Source organism: Planococcus citri, chromosome 1 (assembly GCF_950023065.1).
Source record: "Planococcus citri chromosome 1, ihPlaCitr1.1, whole genome shotgun sequence".
Taxonomy (NCBI): Eukaryota; Metazoa; Arthropoda; class Insecta; order Hemiptera; family Pseudococcidae; genus Planococcus; species Planococcus citri.
Window position 1 is genome coordinate 48,419,943 of NC_088677.1, and position 24,723 is coordinate 48,444,665.

The following is a 24,723-nucleotide window of genomic DNA, read 5'->3' on the forward strand; positions in this document are numbered from 1 at the left end:
AATTTTTTTTGTATCTTCAATGAACCGAAAATTCAAAAGGTTCGTGATAACAGCATGTCTCGAAAATATTCCAAAATAAATTTTCCATTTCACCGCAATACCGAAATCAATTTAAAACGTTTTGTACTTGTACTTATGACCGAAGGATACATCTATTTTTTAAATCAATTTTCAAATAATGACAGATTTATGTGAATATTCATCACTGGTTAGCTTCTGTTCGTCGTAGTAATAGGATTTTTCGACTGACGCTAGTTCAATTTTCAATCGTTGAAGCAATATGTTTTAGTCTTAAAATCACTTATCAGAACCATACTTCAAAATGTTTCGAATTTCGGCAAACCTTATTGATATTCAGATATCTCGACGACTATCCTCCGTCAGAATTTCTAATCCAGTTCTCAGTCAAACGTGGAATCGAAGAATTGACCAAGTAAGCCTAATGGAATTTCCATTCCATCAGAAGTACGAGAATAGGAGCAAAAAATGAGAACCTAATTGGTAAAGCGCTCAGTAGTTGAGTAATAATCTCGCTAATAATGTGTTTTCTTGTGTTTTGTTTCATATTAGTGCAATGCATACTCCTCGCAACCTCAAAAACAGTCTGGATTCATCGGTAAATTTTTTGATAATATTAAACAAGAATTTGCTAAAAATAAAGAAATGAAAGAAAACCTAAAGAAGTTCAGGGAAGAAGCGCATAAGTTAGAACATTCAGATGCATTAAAGAAGGCCAGGTAACATTTCATGATATCTATTATGGATCCTAGACCATGTAGATATGGACCGCGTTATGTAGCGAGTGTAACGAAAACGAATTCGAAGCAGCGGGTCAGAATGATGGATGAAGAATCCTTGCTCACTAGTCACAAGTGCGTTCACTTTTGTTGATCACTATAGATGTAGCACACTACCACGTACAAACACACGACTCGTAACAGGGATTCGGGATTTTTAATCTGACCCGCTAGGCTTCCACATCTAGCAGATCCATAACTACATGGTCAAAGATTATGACTTATCATTCCAACATTCAATTAATCATTTCATTTTAGGCAAAAGTACGAAACAGTAGAAAGTGAAGCCTCTAGAAGTACAGAAGTTTTAAAAGAAAGACTGGGTTCGATTAAACATAAAGTACATGATGTAATCGAAGAAGCTTCAAAATCAGATTTAGCGAAAAAAGCAGGTTGTTATCGCATTTGATATTGTAATCACTCCGAAATCAGCATAATGTGAACTAGTTTTGTTTTGTAGAACAACTGAAACAAGAGATTAGTAAAACTGCCGGAAAAGCCGCTGAATCTATTTCAGAGAGCGGTTCTAAAATCGGCAAAACTAGCGCTTTTCGCACGATCTCACAAACAGCCGAAGCTGTTAAAAAAGAAATCGACGATTCTTCTTTTGCTGGGAACGTTTATCAACCTCCTACCAAACTACGAAAAAGAGTAGATGCAACGATAGATTCAGCGAATATTGCTCCTAATGAAGAAGCCACCGGCGTAGAATTGCATAAAGATTCCAAGTAAGGCAGAATTCTTCTAAAAGATGACGATGTTGAAAATCCGATTTTAAAATATAATGTTTCTACTTTACAGATTTTATCAAAGTTGGCAGAATTTTAAGAATAATAATACTACAATAAACAAAATATTAGACTGGAAAATTCAATATGACGAAAGCGACAATCCTGTCGTCAGGGCATCACGTTTCGTTACCGATAAAGTTACCGATATTGTTGGCGGGCTGTTCCAAAAAACCGAGTTATCAGAAGTTTTGACAGAAATTTGTAAATTGGATCCAAATTTCGATAAAGAAGAATTTTTAAAATTATGCGAACGTGATATCATACCAAATGTATTAGAAGCCATAGTCAGAGGAGATTTGGAAATTTTGAAAGATTGGTGTCACGAAGCTCCCTACAATGTTATTTCCGCTCCTTTGAAAGAAGCTATAGAGAAACATTTGATATTCAATTCTAAAGTTTTAGATATTGATAAAACTGATTTAGTAATGGGTAAAATTATGGATCAAGGACCAGTGTTGATAATTTCTTTCCAGGCCCAACAAATTATTTGCATGAAAGATAAAAACGGCACAGTTGTTGAAGGAGATCCAGAGAAAATACTCAGAGTGAGTTACGTCTGGGCTCTTTGTCGAGATACTAGCGAATTGAATCCTAGAGCTGCATGGAAATTATTAGATATGTCGGCGAATGTGAATGAACAATTATTATAGAAATTATCTCGTTTAAATGAATTGAATGTTGCAAATTTTCTTTTATAATTATTATTTTCCAGAAAGACTGTTGTCTTCGATAAGATCTTTTTTAATTAAAATGTTTTCAAAGGTTTTATTCAATTTTTCTCAGTTTTTTTGTTGCAGGTAATCGTCATCTTGACGAATGTATTCCTAATTTTTGATAATAGAGCATTAAATTGTTGAATAATAATTATTGCCAGCTGCAGATTACAATTGCTAATATAAACAATGGTTGAACTTTATCCGCACATCTCAAAAAATGATACCGAGCTTCCTTAATTACGTTTTGAATTTAAGAAGTTTCATTGATGCCAGATGTGTCCTTTTAGCCTGAATCTGAGGCAGGTGTACTTTTTTACAAACTCGTATTTAAACTGCTAATAACGTATGCAATCAAACTAAAATAAATTAGGTACCTACATAGTTCACTTTTTTGTGGATGAATTATTTCGTAATAATTCAATTCATCACGGATTGAGAAAAAACAAAATAATATTAGAAGTGGATAACATTCATTTCGGTATGGCATTTTATCGATAAACATTTTTTAAATAAAATTATAATATCCTACAAACGAGTACGTCGATTTTCTTTCCTTTCTTTTTGAAGTACCTACTACCTACCCAATGTGTTGCATTATGAGCGTGATTTGTGTTTATAACCGGGTGGAAACTCAAACCAACGCGATTTCTAAACCTTATCAGAAAAATTACACTACTCTTGTTAGATTTCTGATACGTTTTAATAGCTTATGAACGTGATTATTAATAAAATGATTGTTTTTAATAACCTTTGACATCTTTACGTACATAAAAAATGAAAACGAAGTTTCTTTGGTAAGCAGAGTTGTTATGTATGTAGTTGGCTTTCGGTTACGATACTGTGAGATATATACATTGAAGACGGAAGACCAATCTCTCATATTTCTCGTAAAGGTAAGCGCATACCTATTTAATGTATTTTGTTGAATTAATTTCCGTGCACACTCGAGTATTTTTCACAATGTATTTATTACTGCAGCTGAAAATTGAAACAGACAGCAGTGAAAAATAATTACGTATTTGTAGGTAGGGCTTACCTACATAACGGATATTTATTTAAAATAAAAAATTGTGACATAAAACCCTGTAATTTTGATACACGGTGTGAAGTCCATAATATTTATTTTAAGTTCAGTGGAAGTACCTACCGATCTATTCGATTGCACCTCTTCCAAAAATTTTTTTTCTTCAAATTTGACGAAGCGTACCTACCTATGTTGATGGAATGATGCATCCGTTTACAGATGTCGAAACTTCAAGAAATTGTCACTTCAAACTGTGTTCCTATTTTAATCAGTCTCTTAACTATTTTTGCGTTACTACTGTATAATTATCTTCGTAAAACGTTCAAAAGAGATCCACGACATGTGAAATTCGCCGAAACATTGCCAGGTCCTCCATGTTTACCTCTGATAGGGAACGGGTTTGATTTCTATTATGGAGGAAAACGTAAGTACCTACATTTACTTTTTGTACGTATTCAGTAAAAAAGTATAGTTAAATGGCTATTAAAATGGGAAAATGTTTTTAATGTAAATTAACTTAGACGCAATGAAAAAACTAATGGAGTATTCGGTGAACTACGGTGAAGTGTACAGATTATGGTTTGGAAAGCATTTAACTGTTGGCTTAACAAAAGCTGAAGATTTAGAGGTACCTAATACTCAATTTATTCAAAGGATGTTATTTTGATTAATTAAATGCATGCGAAAATGTTTTGTGGTCATTGGTGGCAACTATCCTGTAGCCTGTGTAGCTTCGGCTACACATGACACAAAAATGAAAAGTGCAACTACGTAGTCAATGAAATAATTTTGGACATTCTAAAAAAATTTTCTCAATTAAAAATTTTCAATTGGTAAAAAAATTCATTTTCGCACAACTACTTTCTCTTTTCAAGATTACCTCAACTATTCGTCAAGTATTACATATTATTAGTCCGATGGTTTGACATCCCTGAAGTTGATCCTCAATGAATGGATTTCCAAAAATGGAACAAGAAGTTCAACTTTTTAAATTAGAAAATAACTAAATAAATTTCGTTTTTTTTCCCGTTCAAATGATTGACTTTTGCCTGTTTGAGCGTGTGGGGGGGGGGGGGTAATCACAGTAATTTTGTGTCGAAATTTTTATGCTACACACAGGGAAAATTCAAGTTGCCACCCCTGTTTGTGGTACGTCGATCAGAGGGTATATAGATATGTAATTACTAATTAGATTACAGTAAAGTAGAGTTCAAATTGCCTATAGATACTTGACTAGGTACAAACACATAGTAGGTACCTACCAATTTTGGTTTATGGTATTTTCTATTTATTACGCGTTGTTATGAGGTGCGTAAGTACATACTTACATACTGAGAAAAAGAAATAACAAGTACATGTATACCTAGTTTAATATTGTTATAAAATCGTTTTAACAGGATGTTTTTATGAATTCAAAAATGTTGGGAAAGCCAGAATTATTCAGACCATTTCAAGATTTTTGGGGCGATGGGTTATTTACGGGTCCAAGTAAGGTTGCAACCTACACAATTAAATTAGATTATAGCAATATCAATGGTAAAAAGTTCATTTTAAAAGTTCAAAGATAAGTACTTATAATGAAATAATTTTAGAGAAAATGAAGTAATTATCTGCATCTTATTACGCGTATTTGATGATATAATTTTTATCAAATTATCATTTAGCATCCTACACCTACCTACCTACCTACCTACCTACCTACCTACCGCATTAAAATTCATTGGGAAACCCCGTTGTGATGCTCATCTTGTTTTTTAGTGCATGTTTGGAAAAAGAATAGAAAACGATTCCAACCTATTTTTGGAAATAACATAATGGGTCTTTACACCCCGGAGTTTAATGATAAGATTTATGCAACTGTAAATACCATGAAGCAATTGGTGAATGGACTAGAATTCGATGCTTGGGACTATTTACCATATTTATCTTTCGATGTTATAACAAGTGAGAAATATACAAGCATAGGCACGAATACCACATTTACACATTATTAGTAAAAAAAAACGTCAATAATTATACGAATTTTTAGAAACATCCTTAAACGTCGAATTGGACCCTCACGATAAGTCAGTATTGAAATTTCACGAATGTGTCAAAATGTACGAATCTGTGGAGTATACATTTCTTTCATAATAAGGTGTAACTAGATACCTATGGAAAATATTCGATTCAATTTTGACTTTTGCTTCAGAGGAATGGAAACCAGTTTTTTGAAAATGTTCCGACCATGGTTGCATATTAAATGGATCAGAGATTTATTTTACAAAAAGCAAGTTGAAGAAGTCAGAGGAAGTATGATGCAATTTTCTAAGCAGGTAACTGTTTTCTTCGTGAAGTATTAGAAACATGGCAATTGACAATGGAACAATGTCGTCGGTGGCGTCTCTGATACAATCATAGGTACCTACTTACAATGTGAATTTTTTTTCTTTTTTTTGAATGCCATTTTTGAAAAAAAGTCACATGCGAAATATCAAAAGTGCCCGCCGACGATTTACAAAATAATTACTAACACCTACAATACATTTATTGCGTCAATGCGAAATGTGCCCACTGTGGTGTTAATTAAATTGCCTACTTTAGCGCCGTAAATAATTCATCAAAATGTAGCTGGGCGTTTTTCTTTTAGACGGTACGCGACAAAATGGATGAGATTAAACAAGATATTATTCATCGTAAGAACATAAATCAATCGCCTGATGAAGGTATAAGAAAAATACAAGTAATAATTTCGCGTTATTTGTATTATTGTCAATTAGGTAGAAGGTCCAGGTACATTTCAGTTTCTTTAATGTTTTACTTACATACTTTGCAGTAATATCTCTAAAGTCGTTCCTAACAACTGCATATGAATTACAAGAAGAAGCAAACAATGAAACATTAATGCACGATGAAATAATCACAATGATTACAGGAGTAGGTTACCGCGATTAATAAGCTTTCGCTGATAAGAAAATATTAGGCAGTAGGTTAGATACGCAGTACCTATTAGACGTACACGGTAACAACAATAATATTCTGATTACAGGGCACTGACACCACAGCAATCACCAATTCATTTTTCGTATTAGCTATCGCTATTCATCAAGATATACAGGTTTGAACTTTGAATACTTTTAAAAAGAATGTTCTGAAACTAGACACTGAACTCCATTATTTTTAATGACTTATGACAAAACGACTCTAGAAATTATTAAAAAATCCATATTTTCTCGGTTTTTAAATTTTAATGTAATTTTTAAATGTTTTGCGTTTTGTTGTGGGTTTTCTCTTGAGAGGAAATAATTCTTTGAAAATTTAGCTGTAAAAAGTTTAAATTGAAAATTACTTGAATTGGCAGAAAATTTTAAAAATCAAGTAACTATCCGTAATTACTCACTTAGAATGCGAAAATTAAAGAATTTTCGGCATTTAAAAAAACCTGCTAAAAACTTGTTCGTTTTACTTCCATGAAAATGAGAGAACAGTTTTAAAAATTTTTCATTTTCTGATTACATATATGTACATATTGAGTTTTGTACTCGTATGATTGTGTACTTCGTGTGTACCTAGGCAGTAGGCATAGATCTTTACTACATACAATAAAATTATATTACCTACATAGGTAATATGAAAACTCTCACAAATTTGGAATTTTCTTCAGGGGTTTGAGAGAAAAATCAAAAAATGATGAAAAATTTGAGTTAGGTAAGTATGATTGAAATTTGAAAATAAAAATTCGTTCTACGAGTAATTCACTTGGTAAAATTTTGCATATTTTTGAAATGATTTAAAAGCCTTAAGCAGATTTTAATAACTAATTTCCGAAAAAAAAAATAATTTTGATTGCGGGTCCAATTTGAGATCGCGTGACAGAGGTCACCCCATACTTTATACTCGTAATTACCTACCTAATGATTCTTTTCATTTTCAATCAACCCATCATTGAAGATGTGGAAAGTTTTGGAACATCCTTTGTAAGACAAAAATAAAATTACACCAGAACCTACCAGATTGAAGTATGACAACATTTCAGAATAAATTATACGACGAAATTTTTGAAGTATTTGGTGACAGCGATCGATATGCAGATCACGATGATATCAAACGATTACCCTACCTTGATCAGGTATTGAAAGAAACATTACGAAGATTCACTTTAGTTCCGGTTATATTCAGAGATGTAGAAGAAGATGGAAAAATAGGTAGGTAAAAATTATGTCACAGAAAAAAGAGTAGGTATACCAATACCTGAGTAGGTACCTATGTATTTAAAAATTCAACGAATCTTGATGTCTATTGGCAAAAATATCGGTGTATAATTTTTTTTATTTCATTTTTACATCAATAGGTCATCGAGTATTCCCAGCTGGCACTACTCTTGCAATATCTCTCATAGGTGTTCATTTTAATCCAGACTATTACCCAAATCCATTCGAATTTAATCCAGAAAATTTCAATCCCGAACTTGTTGAGAAACGTCATAAACTCACATTTTTACCTTTCAGCGTTGGAGCAAGGAATTGTATCGGTTAGTATAGATAGGTACCTATAGATACTTGCACCTAGTTAAAATTCTAGTCAAGATTCATTTAATTATTATAATTATGGTGAGAGGTAGGTACGGTTGAAGCAGATATCTAAATAAATTTTTAATAATCTCTCAGGACAAAATTATGCTATGTTGGAAATGAAATTGACGTTGATCGCATTGCTGAGACATTTTAGCTTCCATACAACAGTCAAAATGGAAGATGTAAAGATGAACATGGGTTTCTTGACGACGAGTCCCGATGGATACAAAATTTCTATTAAACATAGGATCAAAAAACCGTCGTATTTACAGTAATTTTATCATTGATGCCGTTTCACTCAAATGTAGGTATTATCTACATTTTATAAGGATGGCTTCTACTTTGTAAACTTTTAGCGATTCAAATAATTTTTAAAACCTATGCAATGTATTGCTACTATATACGATGACGATTTTTTATTGTTAAGTACATACATAGGTATTTAATTTTTTATATCTTCAACGTGTAATCGTGAGTAGTAAATCCAATTTATACATAAGTGGGTGTAGAATGAGGGAAACATTATCATGTGATCAGAAAGCAGCGAATTTTCCTATGTAGTAGATTGTATACCTAATGTTTGCAAAATGTACGCTAATCTCATAAGTAATCTAAGTAGGTACTTTCGTAAAGGTAATAATCACTTAAAATTCATTTTTTATTGGCCGAATCTTTCCTTTTTACAATAATTATACCTACGACTTAATCTTATCTACGAACCAACAAAGCACTTGTTCGAAAATAATAAATTCGCAATATGAATTCTGTGATCTGCTAATTTCAAATATTGTGTTGATAAGTTTTGGATGGAGTCGTTTTTTAAAAACAGAAAGTTTATTTTAAAAAAGTCCATACAATTTCTCAATGGATCTTTTACTGTATGCACTAGTGGGGATCGCTATAATTTTTATATCGCTAAATATTTTTGTTCGGAGTTTTCAAAGAGATTCCAGATTGGTTGAATTTGCTGACACACTCCCAGGTCCTCGGACAGTTCCGTTTTTAGGAAGTTATAAGAGTTTTTACTTCGGAGAAGGTATTCCATATCCGTTTCTTATACTTGATACGTAATAGTTGAAAATTAATAGACTTTTGAGGAATAGGTATACATTCTAAGTAGATTACACATTGAAGGTCTAAATTTATTTTCATGCTGACAGATTCTTTAAAAACGACAGTCGATTTCCTCCGAAAGTATGGACACGTCTATAAATTATGGTTCGGTAAACATCTCGTGGTAGGATTATCGAATGTTGAGGATTTAGAGGTAACCTATAAGTAGTCTATTTAACAGACATATGTGATTGGATGTACCTAATTAAAATTGAAAGCATCTAAACACAAATAAATACTCAAATATTAAGTGCACGAATGCCAAATGAATTTTTTAGACTGTTTTCATGAGTTCAAAAATGGTGGCGAAGCCTAAAATGTTCCAGCCCTATCATGATATTTGGGGAGATGGTTTATTTACCGCTTCTGGTAAGTTTCTACATAATATATGAACACTTTATTTTCTGTAAATGTGCATGGACCACGTAGAACAATTATAATTACTAAGTGCATAAGTATTCGTTTTAAAAAAAATTGTCAAGTTGGTCATAAAAATTATGATGACTTACAGTGAATCTTTGGAGAAAAAATCGGAGAAGATTTTATTGTGCCTTCGCCAATGATCGATTCGATATTTATACTACCCAAATCAATGATGTAACTCGCAATGCAATTAGTAAAATGCAAAGTTTAATTAATGAACGAGAATTTAACGCTTGGGATTTTTTTGTTTATTTATCTTTCAACGTAATTACAAGTAAGCACCTACGCTACGGCGCGACGTGGGATTCTTCTATTCTTTAACTTGAAAAGGCTACCTGCGTGTGCCTACATTTTGTGATTCCCGGTTCTTTACTGCACTGAAGCCGTTGAATACCCATTGATTTGTTTAATGCAGGGACGATGCTGGATGTGAAAGAAGATTTCTGGGATTCTGAAACAGTAACAAAATTTCATCAAAGTTTGTCAAAGTAAGATGATTTTTTTTTGAAAGCGGTCAGTAAAGTATTTTCTTGGTTTTTTGCCTTTAAAAAAACTCAAATTTGATTTATAAAAATTTTAGAGCGCAGCAAATCAGTTTTGAAAGAATGTGTGTCCCATGGTTTCATATAAAATTTATTGATGACTTGTTTTATCGCAGACAACTCGATGGTATAATTGATTCAATATTTCAGTTTTCAAGAAAAGTAATTTACACTTGTCATACCTACCTATAACAATTCCTTCCTAATACGTCTTATTGATCACAGTATTTATTTACTTAACTACTTACGTACCTATTTTAGATTTCTACAATTGTGCTGAGGCATTCATTAACAATTCAAATTTAATTTACTTATACCTAAGCGTATAAGTATACCTACCTGTTTATACGATCGAGAATCAATAATACCGTTTTTTAAAAATAATAACAGGTCGTAAATTATGAGAAATATGGAAAAAATGCTAACTTTCAAACAGATTCAGTGAGATCATTTGTAGAAATTGTTCGTGAATTACTGAGCGTCAGCAAAGGATGTGATGAAAAAATTGCATGCGATGAAATATACACGGTAATATCTGGGGTACGTATTGATTAAATAAGCTTTCATCACTCATAATTTCAATTAGGTAGATAGGTAAGTAGGAACGATAGAAAAAGTACTCATTTCTACAATTTGTTATTTTATGCAAGGCATGCGCATTGTAAAACTTTTAGGATTGTTTCATATCATTTTTTAAACTTTAAATTTTTAGCCCATGTTAAGCTCTTTTTATTTTGTATCCAACCCAAAAATTTCCAAAATCGTATTAGGTATTTTTGAAACAGATTATAGGTACCTATACCTACTTACAAGAAATAGCACCGATTCACCAAATTACTTTAGTTTCTACGGGATGCCTATTAATACGATATCTACATAATGTTACAGGGTACAAATACAAATGCCAGCGTTATTTCCTTTTTCCTGATCGCCATTGCTATTCATCAAGATATACAGGTTGGAGTAGGGTTAAATATCTTTATTCGTTTAACCTAAGATAGCAATGGAAATGTTTTGATAATGGGATCAATTTTACAGGATAAATTGTACCATGAACTTTACGATGTATTCGGTGATGATGATCGTGATGGCAACCAAGAAGATATAAGACAGTTACCATACCTGGACCAAGTGTTGAAAGAATCTTTACGGAGGTTCACTATTGCACCTTTTATACTTAGAGAAGTTCAGGATGACAGTAAAATAGGTAGGTGGGTAATATTTATATTTACAACGCTACCTTGATAAATGGCATGCTGAGCGGTTCCGCATTTAAATGAATTACATATACCGATTATGGAAATAATGCCAATGTTTTAGGTACGTAAAAACTAGCGTATGAGGTAGACACGAACAGTCGGGATTTTGATGATAGATCTCCTGTATGCTGAACGAGCTGAACGTTCTACAAAAATGCGCAAGACTTCTTTTTTTGTTCTTGCAGGTGACCGCATATTTCCAGCAGGTACCGCAATTTTAATCTCTATTGGAGCTGTTCACTTTAATCCAGAATATTACCCTAACCCTATGGAATTTAATCCTGACCATTTTAGTCCTGAAGCTGTTGGAAAACGCCATAAACTTACATTTATACCATTCAGTGCCGCTTCTCGAAACTGCATTGGTAGGTTGCGAATAACATCAGACATAACACGAATAACAAAATTCCTGAAAAGTAGATATACCTAGGTACCTAATTCGTTTGAAGTTGATGACATTTTTTTCATATTCCAGGACAAAATTTTGCTATGCTGGAATTCAAATTGATACTGAGTTCTTTGCTGCGGAATTTCAGTTTTCATACAACGATGAAAATGGAAGATATTAAATTAAACATGGGCTCTGTGACACATTGCAGAAATAACCTTAATTTGTCGATTAAAACTCGAACAAGAAAAACGTTTTATCAACAATAATACCTACCTTAATGCATAATATTACGCTTCGGTTGTAACCTTACCTACCTACCTACCTATCTATCTTTTATGATTAATTGATCATGTTTTACATTTTTTGAGTTTATCATTATTTTCTTGAGATAAGTAAATATTTTCACGCGGTAAAACAATGTCTTGAATTGATATTATCCTTAGCAGCAAACGTTAAACTTGAAAAATTCCGCATGCAATGAATTATCGTTTGCGTGTATTTTCGTTGATAAATAGCTAATAGTGAATGATATGGGATGTGTACCTATGTTTTAAATGTACCTAAATGTTCAATAAATATATGTATATTGTATAGGTATCATTTTCTTATTGCAATCGGATTGGATTAATTTACTAACAAATGACTAAAAGATTGAGATAGAAGTTATTTACTTACGAGCTCATAAATGCTCAATCTAAACATTATTAAACCTACTTCTAATGTGTTGTTTTATGTAATCTTTTTGTAAAAGGTAAGTGAGAACTTTTTTAAATAGGTACTTATACCTACGTATTGTGATACTTTTGTAGATTTTTTTAAAATTGAAAATAAGCATATCTACTCGTACCTATATGTACCTATGTATTATCGACGCATATAATTACCTACCTACAGTCCTACACCTTGATGTTTTTGAAAATAACTACTCTCCATTCATTTCAGATGTTGGTATCCCCGAATTTATTCAGTTTTTACTTTACAATTACACTGTTAGTTATTTTGATTGTATTTATTCTTAAATACTTTATCAAAATATACCGAAGAGATCCACGTTTGGTACAATTTGCTGAAACAATACCGGGTCCTCCAGAATCTTCTATATTCGGTAGTTTCGCAGATTTCGTCTATGGAGAAGGTTTATATTCCAATAATTACTGTTTTTTTCTCTCATTCTCGGATAAAATTTTAAATAGGTATTATTTTTAAAAAAATACTAATTATGTGGTTTTCATTAAGATTCTCTCAAAAAAGCTGCGAGATATTTCGAAAAATATGGACACATATATAAATTGTGGTTTGGTAAACATCTCGTCGTTGGGTTATCAAAACTGGAAGATTTAGAAGTAAGAGTGCATTTTATTCAGTACCTACCTATGTAAGATAAGCGGAGAAATAAAACACTAATAAATTCAACGATAACTGCAGGTGGTTTTTATGTGTTCCAAAATGCTAGGGAAACCAGAAATGTTCGCACCTTTTCACGATTTTTGGGGTGATGGATTATTTACAGCTTCTGGTAAGTTTTCTGATGATTATTTTCTGCGGTGTGATTTATCTGTAAATTTGATACATAGGCAGTTATTCTTGTTAAAGATCATCAATCTATGATCATAGAGACCGTCGGTAGGTATACTTACTTACCTACCTACACAATTGATGTTATATCAGTTAATGGGGTTAACTTTATTTACAGTTGATATATGGAAAAAGAATAGAAAAAAACTAACATCTGCTTTTGGAAACAACCGATTCGAGAGATACACAGCTCCCATAAATGAGAAAACTTCAAATGCTATTGAAATTATTAGGAATCAAGTCGATGGTCCGGAATTTAATATTTGGAATCACTTATCTTTTTTATCCTTTGATATCATTTCAAGTACGTAACTTATGGTTTTTTATAAATGTCTCGTTCAATGGCCATTTCACTTCAGACAAGTATTAAAAAATAGGAACTAATTTTATTCGCCTACAATAGAATTAATGTTGAATGTTGAGCTCAGTTGGGGACATCCTTTATCAACTCAATTTCATCAGAGTATGGCAAAGTAAGAAAATTGTATTTATATAATACCTACCTAAGCATTTTTAGGACCAAATTTTTAATTCATGCATTTTATTTTAGAGGATTACAGATAAGCTATGAAAGAATGTGTATACCTTGGTTTCATGTGAAATTTATAAGTGATTTCTATTATAAGAAACAGATAACGGATATCAAAACGAAAATATTACAATTTTCTAAAAAGGTTTGCTCAGTGAATACTTTAATCGCATGCTTAAACTAGATGAAGGAACTTTTCATACATTATTTTTGCTTACACGTAAATTAAGGTGATATATTTCACATCATTTCACCTCTCATCTAGATAATGTTTCATGTTTGAAATGGGAGGCAGGGAGGTGAGGAGGCGGCATAATCACAAGGCAAAGAAAAAAGCGACTACCTTAATTTACAAAAAAAAATTATCTAAGGCTAAAAATATGAAAAACCCATAAAATTCTTTATAAAAAAAAATTCATTACTTTGATCTTAAATGTACCTACCTATGCAAAATACTCAATAACAAGACTAGGTATGAAGTTATCCTATCAGGAAGTGTAGGATTGAGCACTACATCCGAAAGTAAGTCGAAGTAAGTACCTATCTATGTCTTCCTGACGATTTTTTTTGTTTTTTGTTTTCAAATATGTAGATATTGGATGATAAAATGAGTTACATTACTAACGAAATTTTACTGCATAAAGAAAACCCAGATAAAATACCAGCTGATGAAATTCCACCTAAGTCTTTCTTAACAAGTGCTTATGAATTGCTCAATGAAGGATATGATGAACATGTCGTACACGATGAAATAATCAATATTATTTCTGGGGTAAGCTTCTAGTTCATGTTCACAAAAAATTTTCAATAAGTAGGTCTAGGTACGAGTAGGTATGTATATAATATACTAGTAACGTGGATACCTCTCGACAATTATTTTTTAGGGAACTAATACTACTGCAAGTATGCTAGGTTTCTTTTTATTGGCTGTAGCTATCCATCAAGATGTACAGGTAAGGTATATCTACTAATACACTACCTATTTGAAAAATTGGACTTTTTATTATAACACCAACATCATGTTGTAGGTTAAAATATACGACGAACTTTACGAAATATTTGGCGACAGTGATCGGGACGCAGAATTTGAGGATATTAAGCGACTGCCATATTTTGATCAGGTATTGAAAGAGGCATTAAGGAGATTCCCATTAGTTCCATTTGTATTGAGAGGAGTGCAAGAAGATTGCAAAATAGGTGAGTGTAGGAGGTGGGGAATTTTTGCCAAACTTGCAAGAATAATATAAGTTTATGGGGTTTACTGTACGAATAGGTAGATAATTTATTCCTGTTTCGATGAATTTCTAATTTTCTAGGAGATCGTGTATTTCCAGCAGGAACCACCATTATGGTTTCTATAGGGGCGGTTCATTTCAATCCCCAGTTTTACCCAGATCCATGGAAATTCAATCCTGATAATTTTAGTCCCGCAGCTGTACAGAACCGACCTAAACTCGCATACATTCCATTCAGTGTTGGTGCTAGAAATTGTATAGGTTCGTATCCGGCAACATATTAAGAGGTAAAAACTGGGTTATTAGAAAAGTTTCTGATATGAAATATTTTTCGTTAGGTCAAAATTACGCTATTTTTGAATTGAAACTAATACTATCAACATTACTGCGGAAATTCAGTTTCCACACGACCATGACAATGAATGATATAAAGCTGAATACAGGATTTGTCATAGATGTTCTCAATGGATATAACTTGTCATTAAAAACTCGTGTTAGGAAACCGTCTTATTTTTAATTAAATTATCAATAACAGTGTAAAGATAAACTGTAATTTTTCTAAATACTCAATAATCCTTACTCCAACAGAAGTAATGATTAAGTAGGTACATACAATATTTTTACATTGTAACCTCATAAGAACACAATATTTGCGTGAAAAATTGCAACAAAAATAAAAGTTGAAAAAAAAGGTAGTTTGTTATGAGAAATCGGCAAACTGCAACCAGGTTTTCTTTCTGTTCACTTACCATGGCAGTTTTGCTCCACTCAATACCAACATTTAGATAATGTATGTAATAAAATTCTTCAAAATAAAAATTTTTATCTCACGAAGCTACGACTGCGCGGCTAGCTGTTCAATTCTGCATGCAGGTATTGAATGAACTAATGAAAACATTGAAAACCTCGAAGTTTAAAAATTATTTTATTGCGATTTTGTTTTGCGGTCGTGGAAATTCGAAAAAACCTGATAAATCACAATCACGATGAATGAAGCAACTCGATGTCTCAAAAGTCAAAGTCATCTCACAGAAATGAAAAGTCTTAACTATGAAATGAAACATTTGCCTGATTTGCCGCGTTGAGCATGTTTCCTACTTCTTTATTAATTGTAACTATACTCTTGTAAGGCGCAAACATTTTTGAACAATTTTTGTATAATGAGGCAATCAGTTTTACAACTCCAATTTGATGGAATTTTGTGAGAATTTCGAGTTTCAAAAATCTGCTGGAGGCTCCAGAACTGCTCAAAACGGCTTGAAACCGTTTCCAATCGATTTGGCATGTCGAAAATAGGGTATATCCCAAATTTCAGCTTTCTTGGTCAATTTGGTACCTAAAATGTTGATTTTTTCCCTCACTTTTGGCCTAAATTGGATTTTCAAAAATTCGCCGAAAATTGAAAAACGCACTTTAGCACTTGAAATTTTGACAGGTGATAAATTTTTGCATGACGATCTTTCGACCTACCTTTGTAAGGTTTGACAAATTTCGTGCAAGTCGTATGTTGAAAGTTTGAAACGCAAAATCTGCGATTTCGGCCGACCTGTCAATCAAAATGGCCGCCATTTTGTAAGTAAGGCCAACTTTTTTTGGGCAAGTTTGCTGTAAAATGTTCCTTTGGATGTCCTCTTTAAGAAAAAAGTTGTCCTGGAGGATCGGCGGGGGTTGCAATAACTCCTATTGTCATATGCCGCACTAATAATATAATGTGGAAATTACCTACGCATTTTTTAATTTTTATAAAATTTTTGCCCCATAAAATAAAAAAATAGGCAATATGCCCAAAATGCGAAATTAATGATACCTACAACCTTTACGCACCCCCTCTGACTCTGAGTACCATATTTTAGTTCTGGCGCAGAAAAATTGATTATTAGTCGTAGTCGATGACATTATTTAATATTTAATTAAAATTTTAAAAGGTTGAAGGACTAGGGGCAATTCTAGCCTCCAGGTAAGGTAAGTATGTATGTCTATGTACATGAAAAATTATCCTTTATGGACTGCTGACTGCGGAATTGCCTGAATTTTGAATGTCGTCTTCGGTCTTGGTCATTCATTCATTCTTTAATTCGTGTTTTGTAGGTAATCGTGTAGGATTCCTATTTTGTTCATTTATTTATTACCGCTGCGCGCGGCCGAACAGAACAGTAACAAAATGTGTGACGTTGTGATGTCGTGTTCATTCTTGTGCTCGAGTTTTTCTCTGATAATGTACATGTTTTGCTTCGTTGTTTCCGAATGAAGTAATCACGTATGCTGCGTGAACATTTTCAATTTTTCATAGCTGAAGTTGCTTGCGTGAAACTTCTTGATCCGATGCAGTACTGTATAGCTTTACTGTAGTTTCAATGATCATAACGTTATTTTATGAATTGTGAATAATTTTTATCAGTTTATTAATAAGTGATTTATTAATTATTAAGAATCATGGGGTGTAAGTATTCTTATATTCGTATTGTTCGGCTTCAAAGAATAAGTACTATGTAAATGTAACGAACTACATCTCGATCCTTTCGTATTCAATACTTAATTATGTGTCCTAAAATTACGCGTTTCTCTTTAAATTTACTCCCTTTCAGTTTCTCCTAATCAATCTTTCCGAATTTTATCATATTCTGAAGAGGTGATTGATCTATGTGGCATTTGCAGTCTTAACATTAATTTTGATGTTATCAATGTTTTAAGTTCAAGTTTGATTTTTTTCTTTTCAGTCAAGTTCCTGGAAATTATTAAGCCTTTTTGTAGCATACTGCCTGAAATTGCAAAACCGGAACGTAAAGTAAGATACTTCATCTCCTAATGTACGTAGTATACGTAAATTTTGGTGACGTACATTATGCTTACTTTTTGATTTGTTCGATAGATTCAGTTCCGTGAGAAAGTACTATGGACAGCTATTACTTTATTTATTTTCTTAGTATGTTGTCAAGTAAGTATCCGATCAAAAATCGATGTTTATTTTGAAAAAGTATTGTATTGATTTGAGTTTTGTTTCACAGATTCCGCTATTTGGTATCATGTCATCAGACTCGGCCGATCCGTTTTACTGGATTCGGGTGATTTTAGCCTCGAATCGAGGTACATTGATGGAATTAGGTATATCACCGATCGTTACCTCCGGACTTATTATGCAGTTGTTGGCCGGAGCTAAAATTATCGAAGTAGGTGATACACCCAAAGATAGAGCACTTTTCAATGGAGCCCAAAAACGTAAGTAAGTATTCTAGGATTTGCATTTAATTAAACAACAGGCATCTTTTAACTCGGACTGTTTTATAGTCTTCGGTATGGTTATTACCGTCGGTCAAGCTATTGTGTACGTAATGACCGGTATGTACGGAGACCCGTCAGAGATCGGAGCTGGTGTGTGTTTATTGATCATTATTCAATTATTCGTCGCCGGATTGATCGTTTTGCTTCTGGATGAATTATTACAAAAAGGATATGGCTTGGGATCTGGTATTTCTCTTTTCATTGCTACTAATATTTGCGAAACTATTGTATGGAAAGCTTTCAGTCCTGCTACTATGAATACCGGTGAGTATTTGCGCCTTGCGCGAATATAATTCATAAAAATGTATTATATTTATATTACGATTAACTCGATGTTTTATGTACTCGATATCATAGGTCGCGGCACTGAATTCGAAGGGGCTGTGATCGCTTTATTCCATTTGTTAGCCACGAGACAAGATAAAGTTAGAGCATTACGCGAAGCTTTCTACCGACAGAATTTACCCAATTTGATGAATTTATTGGCTACTGTACTAGTGTTCGCCGTCGTTATCTACTTCCAAGTAATTAGTCATATTTTTATCATTTTTTCGACAATGATTACGAACTTGAAGTAATATCAATTTTTATGTACCTACAGGGTTTTAGAGTAGATTTACCCATCAAATCTGCTAGATACAGAGGTCAGCATAGCAGTTATCCCATTAAATTATTCTACACATCGAATATTCCCATAATCTTACAGTCAGCTTTAGTTTCTAATTTATACGTTATTTCTCAAGTAAATATCCGACTTATTTTGAAATTTATCTATTTTTTTTTTCAAGGCGCCACGTTTTGTATTAGTAATCCTGGACATTTAATTTCAGATGTTAGCTGTGAAATTCCAAGGAAACTTTTTAGTTAATTTGTTGGGTGTTTGGGCTGATGTTGGAGGCGGTGGCCCGGCTAGAGCGTATCCAGTCGGTGGCTTATGTTATTACTTGTCTCCTCCTGAGAATTTGGGCCATATATTGGAAGATCCAATCCACGCCATTTTATACATCATTTTCATGCTCGGATCTTGTGCGTTTTTCTCGAAAACTTGGATCGACGTTAGCGGATCGTCAGCGAAAGATGTGAGTTCGATACATGTATTAATAGTATGCATGTACTTATTTGAAACTTGGCGGTTTTGAAAAAAATAAAATATCCTTAAATGAACAGAAAATGAAGATAGAATTATAATTGTTACGATGTTTCATGGTTTTGATCCTAAGAATTTGAAAATCTATCATCATTTTTTCCCTTCAATTCATCTGGAAATTAATTTTTTTTTTTTTTTTTTGAAATTATATTACATTCCTTCCCTCAAAAATATATTTCGCCCGTCTATTTTCCACGAGTTCTTCATTATTATTTTATGTTAATTTATTCGACTTTCTATCATTTTTTTTAGGTCGCCAAACAACTAAAAGAACAACAAATGGTTATGTGCGGTCATAGAGATAATTCGATGATTCACGAGTTGAATCGCTATGTACCGACGGCGGCTGCTTTCGGAGGTTTATGTATTGGAGCATTATCGGTATTGGCCGATTTTATGGGCGCCATCGGATCAGGAACCGGAATTTTACTAGCTGTAACTATTATATACCAGTATTTCGAAATATTTGTGAAAGAACAAAGTGAAATGGGGGGAATGAGTACATTACTGTTCTAAAGATATTCGTTGTTTTGTTCCGTAATTCAAAACTACCGTTGCTTTACGCTAGGAGTGAATATGTAGATGTATTTGTGTATATGCTCTTTTTCCATGTTTCCCTTCAGTTTCTCCCATTTTTTTTTTTTTTTTTTTTTTTTTTTTTTTTTTTTTTGGTATCATAGAACACGAACACGAATTTCCGTTTTTCAAACTCTCGAAATTCTCTGTATTGTTGTTAGTGTAGAAACATTATTTTGTAGGTAGTTTCTTTTTTGAAAAAAAAAATATATCTATATACCATCGAGTTTTTAATAGCTGAATTTTTGAATTCAACGCGGCGTAATAGGGGTCAGTTTTTTTTTTATTAAAAAAATGTCCTCCATTTGTCTCTTTTTGATGATAGAAAATAAGAACTAAAATGTTTGTATTGTTCGTTGTAGGAATTGAAAAAACTATATAAACGCCGCTGTTCGATAAAAGATTTTGTTCTCTTTGTACAAGTGAGCGAATTATATGACTAATCTGTGTTATATATTTTTTCGTCGTGATTGTTTCCTTATGCGTTCTTTTCTCTTCTATTCCCATTTTTTTCAGAAATTGAGAAGCTTTATGTAAGTTTCAATCTTTTAAGTATGGTAAAGCGTTTTTTAAATTGGAATTTCTCAAAAGTTTCTTAAAAAGAAATGTCAACAACATTATACGTGTTGAAATTTTTTTCTTTCATTTTCTCTTAATTTATGTTTCTTTTTTTGTGTTCTATTTATTGTTGTGCACCTATTAGATTTTTTCCCGGAAATGTTGATTGAAAAAACGTACATAATGTTTCGCGAGTAAATTTTTTAAATTAATATCAATAATGTATTTGGATTGTTTTTTTTTCATTTTTTTTTGTTATATTTGTATAAGTAATTGTTTTTTTTTGAATTTATTCATTTAAGTTAACGAAATGTAAAAAATTGACGCAAATTAGCGATGCGGCTATCAATGTACTTTATGTATGTATAATACGTATTGCTCTAAAATGAATTAAGGTGAAATAAACATTTTATAATTTTTGTTTTTAAAATTGGTTCAAAAAACTGTGATGATTATTAACCTTCCCTTAACCGATCCGATTAAAGCAACAGCGATACGACTTTAATGAGACGGAACGAAGTACGCTCGTCAACTGGTGGTTGTCTTGTTTACGTTTTGTAGGTATTGTGTTTAACAGGGTGAAAGGGAGAAAAAAAGCATGGATTTATATGCTAGCTGAGCATAACGAGTAAAATGTTGGCTGATTGTTGAACGTAGTTATTTGGGCTTTGAATGATGATGCGATTGGGAATGGGAACTTAATACCGTTTGATGTGAAATGTCAACATCGAGTGATACGGGTTTCATGACGGTTCAAATGAATGGAAATAGCGAGACGAGAAACGATGTAAGCTTACGGATACACCTACGTACTTATTACCGTTTAACGTACATTTTGAATTCGAATTGAATTTATTTTTTTATTCCACTACCTACATATATTGTACTTGAAATGTGGAAAAAACACTAGGTACTACTACATATATGCGAAGTGGTTTGGTAGAAATGTATGCGAAACAGAAAAGTAACTAACTTGAGAAATGAAGTGGTACTTCCAAACAAGAAATATTATAAAATTACCCATTAAGAGTAGAAGTTAAAAAAAAATCTGCACGTTTGTTACAATAACGAAAAGAACAAAAAACTCTTCTTTTTTTTTTACTGACTCGTATCCTCGCATTTTTCTTTTTTTCAGATTGTACACGATGAGCTTCGGGGAAAAATCGCGATGTCATATTGCAGTCTTTTTTTCTTTGCCGTTTGGAAAATTATGTGAATTTATTTTTGCGCAGTCATAGACTTGATTTGGATTTCATGTAATCGCATAATAGGTAAGATGGTACTTGGGTGTTTTTATTGTTTGAAAATTTTTGTCAATTAAAGAAATCAAATTCCTATACTTTAATTTTGATTAATTTAATGTTACAATCCTAAAATATTTCTTAAAAATAATTTTCTTTTAAAGGTTAAATATTGTTGCGTAAGTTTTGTTGAGCTTATAGGTACGTAATTTCTTGTTAGTTGTTAGCCCATCAAACTTGAAAAAAATTGAAAAACTACCCATCCAAATGGACATACTTACACATGCCTTGATCCTATTCATTTGTGATCCCTATTAGTAATATATAATAAATAAATTATAAAAAACCAAAAAACGAGAGGAGTGTAGACGGTGTTTTTGTGATGTTTGCTCTTTAACCGGCGTTTGGTGGCATAGCAAACCATATTGAATTTGGTACCAACGTGTAGATCTCGCCGAGACGAACACAACGCGCTACCTACAAGCCCCTCTATCTATTCATGGAAAGAAACTACGAGCGTCTAAAGTATACCAAATGAGCAAAAAATGAAAACTTGTCAAAATGAAAAATTCGACCTGGGGAGCTTGTAGAGCATTCTTTTAGCTAAAAATTGTAATTTTTGGCATTGGCCTACCTTCATTTTTGAAGAATTTATGCAACTTTGAAGTTTTGAAACAGATCAATTTGAGTAAAATTTGATGAAATTTTTTTTTGGGAAATTTTACTCAAATTGATCTGTTTCAAAACTTCAAAGTTGCATAAATTCTTCAAAAATGAAGGTAGGCCAATGCCAAAAATTGCAATTTTTAGCTAAAAGAATGCTCTACAAGCTCCCCAGGTCGAATTTTTCATTTTGACAAGTTTTCATTTTTTGCTCATTTGGTATACTTTAGACGCTCGTAGTTTCTTTCCATGAATAGATAGAGGGGCTTGTAGGTAGCGCGTTGTGTTCGTCTCGGCGAGATCTACACGTTGGTACCAAATTCAATATGGTTTGCTATGCCACCAAACGCCGGTTAAAATGAAAAATGGATGAATTAAATACTTGGTATACACTATTTCCCGCGTAATTCGTATATCACATTTTGAGTTAGTAAGCATGACATTTTTTTTTTTTTGAAGATTGAGGAGAAAAAGGTCTTATTAAGAGCGTAGCATAATTTAAAAAATTTACCACGATTGAAAAAAAAATAAAAATGTAAAATTCTTGAACATAAGGTTCTCACTGCATCAGTCCCCAATATTGCTCTATTATGTACCAAATGTATTGACGTAAGTATAGGTACTTGAGTTCTTCTTTCGGCAAATCTTATTTTAATCGTTGATTTTTGATGAAAATAAAACAGCTAAAGATTCGAGTTTGATTTCGTTTTTGTGATTTAGATGTTGGTTTCAGTGGTGTCACAGATTCCACTTTGAAACACCCTGTTCGAAGTTACACTACACAATCCAGACTGTTCTGCGAATAAATATCGGAGGAAAAAATCAAAGAATAGGGTAAAAATGCAATTTTCTCTGGATGGAGTTAGAGTATGCGATGCCCGTATATCATTCTAACCGACGATATACGTAGTATGTAACAATACATGGTACATACGGATTATACGATTTCTCGACCTTTAAATTGTATAAATGTCTTAAACGTAAGAAATATATTGCTAAAATTATTGGCACAGTTTTAGTGCACGATATACGTATGCTTGGAACATGCACACTGCACCAGGCTAGTTTTTGCACAACCATTATCGCATTTTATAATCTGATGTTTATGACGGAAAAGGTAGAACCGAACGATGTCGTGGAATACCTACTCGCCGTATACACCTAAATAGTAGAGCACAAGTAATAGTATAAATCATTGTTGTGGCTCTCACGAGCCGGCTCCGCAATATGAGTGAAAAGAGACAAGATGCCGAGCAGGATACCGCGGGACTGGGTAGAGTACAAACTACAAAGTACACGCGGATTTTGCGTCATATCACGTGCGTCTAGCGCAGAAAAGCCATTAACATTAGCCGGCTACAATGAGCTCTGTGAGATAGCGGGCGAACGAGCGCCTTTGCCTTTTGCGAGGGCTGTAGTAGGTGTAGAGCAGATGATGCGGTGCCATGCCTGTGCCGGTACACGGATGAGTATACTACCTACTATACGCGTTACTACACTGTACAGCACACTGACGTGAGTCACAGACACTGCACACCGCCAGATCTCGATACCATACTTACCACGCTGGCACGCTAGCCGTATGCACCCGGCTAACGTTTCGCACGCCGCTGCTGCCGCCGTCGCCGCGCCGGTCCGGAGCACTACTCTACGTACACAGTACACACGCACCGCGTGTCGCGTACGGTACGCGACGCACGGACCCGGTGCTAAAGCACGGAGCTTTCCTAAATTCTGATTCTGAATCGAGGCAGGCCAGAAAACTCGCGCCAAATGCACGCTCTGTCATTTGGCCGAGAGGCATGTGAATTGCGAGCGCGAAGCCGTACAATGTGTTCGGATCGTTTAAAAGTAAACATCAATTACATTAAAACGATAGACAGCAACGCGACGGTGGCTGCGATTGAGGGTGCTGCGCCGCCCGCGCCGGGTCATCTCGTGGACGTTCTATGTACGAGGCAAAGGGCAACATTCTTATAAAACGAAAAATACTTGGCGAATATCCAGAGTGTACGAGCAGCTCTTTTTTTCTTCTCCAAAACAAGAGCGAGAGAGACAACGAGAGAAAAAAAAAGAAGAAAAAAGGTACATTTCGGCGTTAACTAATTGTATTGATTGCGTGTATTACACACAGGGCCAAAAACTTCGGGCACGAGCTACTGCCTCCGTCGCGCGCTGTCACTCTCTCTCTCTCGCGCTCATAGCGCGCTGTACAACACCAGTCGTCATGGTTACTACTCCGCGACTCCAGCGTTACTCTGCTCAACGTGCGGAGGAAAATCTTGGCGGAAAATGCGGCACCCGGCACGCC

The 24,723-nt window shown here is 33.6% G+C and overlaps 5 protein-coding genes across 7 annotated transcripts; all 5 read left to right on the plus strand.

Annotated features, from left to right (window-relative positions):
- The first annotated feature begins 74 nt into the window (after positions 1-74).
- LOC135832422 (mitochondrial import inner membrane translocase subunit TIM44) lies at positions 75-2,356 on the plus strand. Its single transcript, XM_065345663.1, has 5 exons — positions 75-433; positions 571-737; positions 1,056-1,189; positions 1,258-1,525; positions 1,599-2,356. The coding sequence occupies exons 1-5, from the start codon at positions 323-325 to the stop codon at positions 2,236-2,238; spliced, it is 1,320 nt and encodes a 439-aa protein (XP_065201735.1). The 5' UTR covers positions 75-322; the 3' UTR covers positions 2,239-2,356.
- Positions 2,357-3,041: 685 nt separating this feature from the next.
- Positions 3,042-8,643, plus strand: LOC135832434 (cytochrome P450 4C1-like). Its single transcript, XM_065345682.1, has 13 exons — positions 3,042-3,197; positions 3,548-3,752; positions 3,850-3,956; positions 4,726-4,816; positions 5,087-5,272; positions 5,358-5,427; positions 5,520-5,643; positions 5,958-6,033; positions 6,144-6,244; positions 6,357-6,425; positions 7,344-7,512; positions 7,659-7,838; positions 7,975-8,643. The coding sequence occupies exons 1-13, from the start codon at positions 3,114-3,116 to the stop codon at positions 8,154-8,156; spliced, it is 1,644 nt and encodes a 547-aa protein (XP_065201754.1). The 5' UTR covers positions 3,042-3,113; the 3' UTR covers positions 8,157-8,643.
- Positions 8,644-8,722: 79 nt separating this feature from the next.
- Positions 8,723-12,206, plus strand: LOC135832438 (cytochrome P450 4C1-like). Of its 2 annotated transcripts, XM_065345690.1 has the most exons (11): positions 8,723-8,917; positions 9,042-9,148; positions 9,273-9,363; positions 9,506-9,691; positions 9,833-9,905; positions 9,998-10,121; positions 10,350-10,499; positions 10,848-10,916; positions 10,998-11,166; positions 11,404-11,583; positions 11,694-12,206. In XM_065345690.1, exons 1-11 carry the CDS (start codon positions 8,746-8,748, stop codon positions 11,873-11,875), a joined length of 1,503 nt encoding a protein of 500 aa, XP_065201762.1. In that variant the 5' UTR covers positions 8,723-8,745; the 3' UTR covers positions 11,876-12,206. The 2 variants fall into 2 exon arrangements, with proteins under 2 accessions (XP_065201762.1, XP_065201763.1); XM_065345691.1 differs by lacking the exon at positions 11,694-12,206 and having other exon boundaries at positions 11,280-11,411.
- A 9-nt stretch (positions 12,207-12,215) lies between these two features.
- On the plus strand, positions 12,216-15,782 carry LOC135832435 (cytochrome P450 4C1-like). 2 transcript variants are annotated; one of them, XM_065345683.1, is made up of 13 exons: positions 12,216-12,360; positions 12,552-12,744; positions 12,846-12,952; positions 13,035-13,125; positions 13,203-13,232; positions 13,303-13,488; positions 13,588-13,657; positions 13,735-13,858; positions 14,306-14,485; positions 14,598-14,666; positions 14,742-14,910; positions 15,030-15,209; positions 15,287-15,782. In XM_065345683.1, the coding sequence occupies exons 2-13, from the start codon at positions 12,552-12,554 to the stop codon at positions 15,463-15,465; spliced, it is 1,578 nt and encodes a 525-aa protein (XP_065201755.1). In that variant the 5' UTR covers positions 12,216-12,360; the 3' UTR covers positions 15,466-15,782. The 2 variants fall into 2 exon arrangements, with proteins under 2 accessions (XP_065201755.1, XP_065201756.1); XM_065345684.1 differs by lacking the exon at positions 13,203-13,232 and having other exon boundaries at positions 12,217-12,360.
- A 1,352-nt stretch (positions 15,783-17,134) lies between these two features.
- On the plus strand, positions 17,135-20,049 carry LOC135832458 (protein transport protein Sec61 subunit alpha-like). The gene is made up of 9 exons (XM_065345717.1): positions 17,135-17,388; positions 17,666-17,733; positions 17,818-17,883; positions 17,954-18,164; positions 18,234-18,491; positions 18,585-18,751; positions 18,829-18,969; positions 19,058-19,306; positions 19,627-20,049. The coding sequence occupies exons 1-9, from the start codon at positions 17,382-17,384 to the stop codon at positions 19,888-19,890; spliced, it is 1,431 nt and encodes a 476-aa protein (XP_065201789.1). The 5' UTR covers positions 17,135-17,381; the 3' UTR covers positions 19,891-20,049.
- The last annotated feature ends 4,674 nt before the right edge of the window (positions 20,050-24,723 follow it).

Excerpts from the sequence above, each read along its gene's own strand:
- LOC135832458 (XM_065345717.1), top strand. Across the intron at positions 17,734-17,817 it reads TTGCAAAACCGGAACGTAAA|ATTCAGTTCCGTGAGAAAGT; the intron begins GTAAGATACTTC and ends TTTGTTCGATAG. Across the intron at positions 17,884-17,953 it reads TTTTCTTAGTATGTTGTCAA|ATTCCGCTATTTGGTATCAT; the intron begins GTAAGTATCCGA and ends TTTGTTTCACAG.
- LOC135832422 (XM_065345663.1), top strand. The coding sequence starts at position 323 with ATGTTTCGAATTTCGGCAAACCTTATTGATATTCAGATATCTCGACGA. Across the intron at positions 434-570 it reads GGAATCGAAGAATTGACCAA|TGCAATGCATACTCCTCGCA; the intron begins GTAAGCCTAATG and ends GTTTCATATTAG. Across the intron at positions 1,526-1,598 it reads GAATTGCATAAAGATTCCAA|ATTTTATCAAAGTTGGCAGA; the intron begins GTAAGGCAGAAT and ends TCTACTTTACAG.
- LOC135832438 (XM_065345690.1), top strand. The coding sequence starts at position 8,746 with ATGGATCTTTTACTGTATGCACTAGTGGGGATCGCTATAATTTTTATA. Across the intron at positions 9,149-9,272 it reads CGAATGTTGAGGATTTAGAG|ACTGTTTTCATGAGTTCAAA; the intron begins GTAACCTATAAG and ends TGAATTTTTTAG. Across the intron at positions 9,906-9,997 it reads TTTCATCAAAGTTTGTCAAA|AGCGCAGCAAATCAGTTTTG; the intron begins GTAAGATGATTT and ends TAAAAATTTTAG.
- LOC135832434 (XM_065345682.1), top strand. The coding sequence starts at position 3,114 with ATGTATGTAGTTGGCTTTCGGTTACGATACTGTGAGATATATACATTG. Across the intron at positions 4,817-5,086 it reads TGGGTTATTTACGGGTCCAA|TGCATGTTTGGAAAAAGAAT; the intron begins GTAAGGTTGCAA and ends CTTGTTTTTTAG. Across the intron at positions 6,034-6,143 it reads AAATCAATCGCCTGATGAAG|TAATATCTCTAAAGTCGTTC; the intron begins GTATAAGAAAAA and ends CATACTTTGCAG.
- LOC135832435 (XM_065345683.1), top strand. The coding sequence starts at position 12,552 with ATGTTGGTATCCCCGAATTTATTCAGTTTTTACTTTACAATTACACTG. Across the intron at positions 13,859-14,305 it reads TATTACAATTTTCTAAAAAG|ATATTGGATGATAAAATGAG; the intron begins GTTTGCTCAGTG and ends TCAAATATGTAG. Across the intron at positions 14,667-14,741 it reads CTATCCATCAAGATGTACAG|GTTAAAATATACGACGAACT; the intron begins GTAAGGTATATC and ends ATCATGTTGTAG.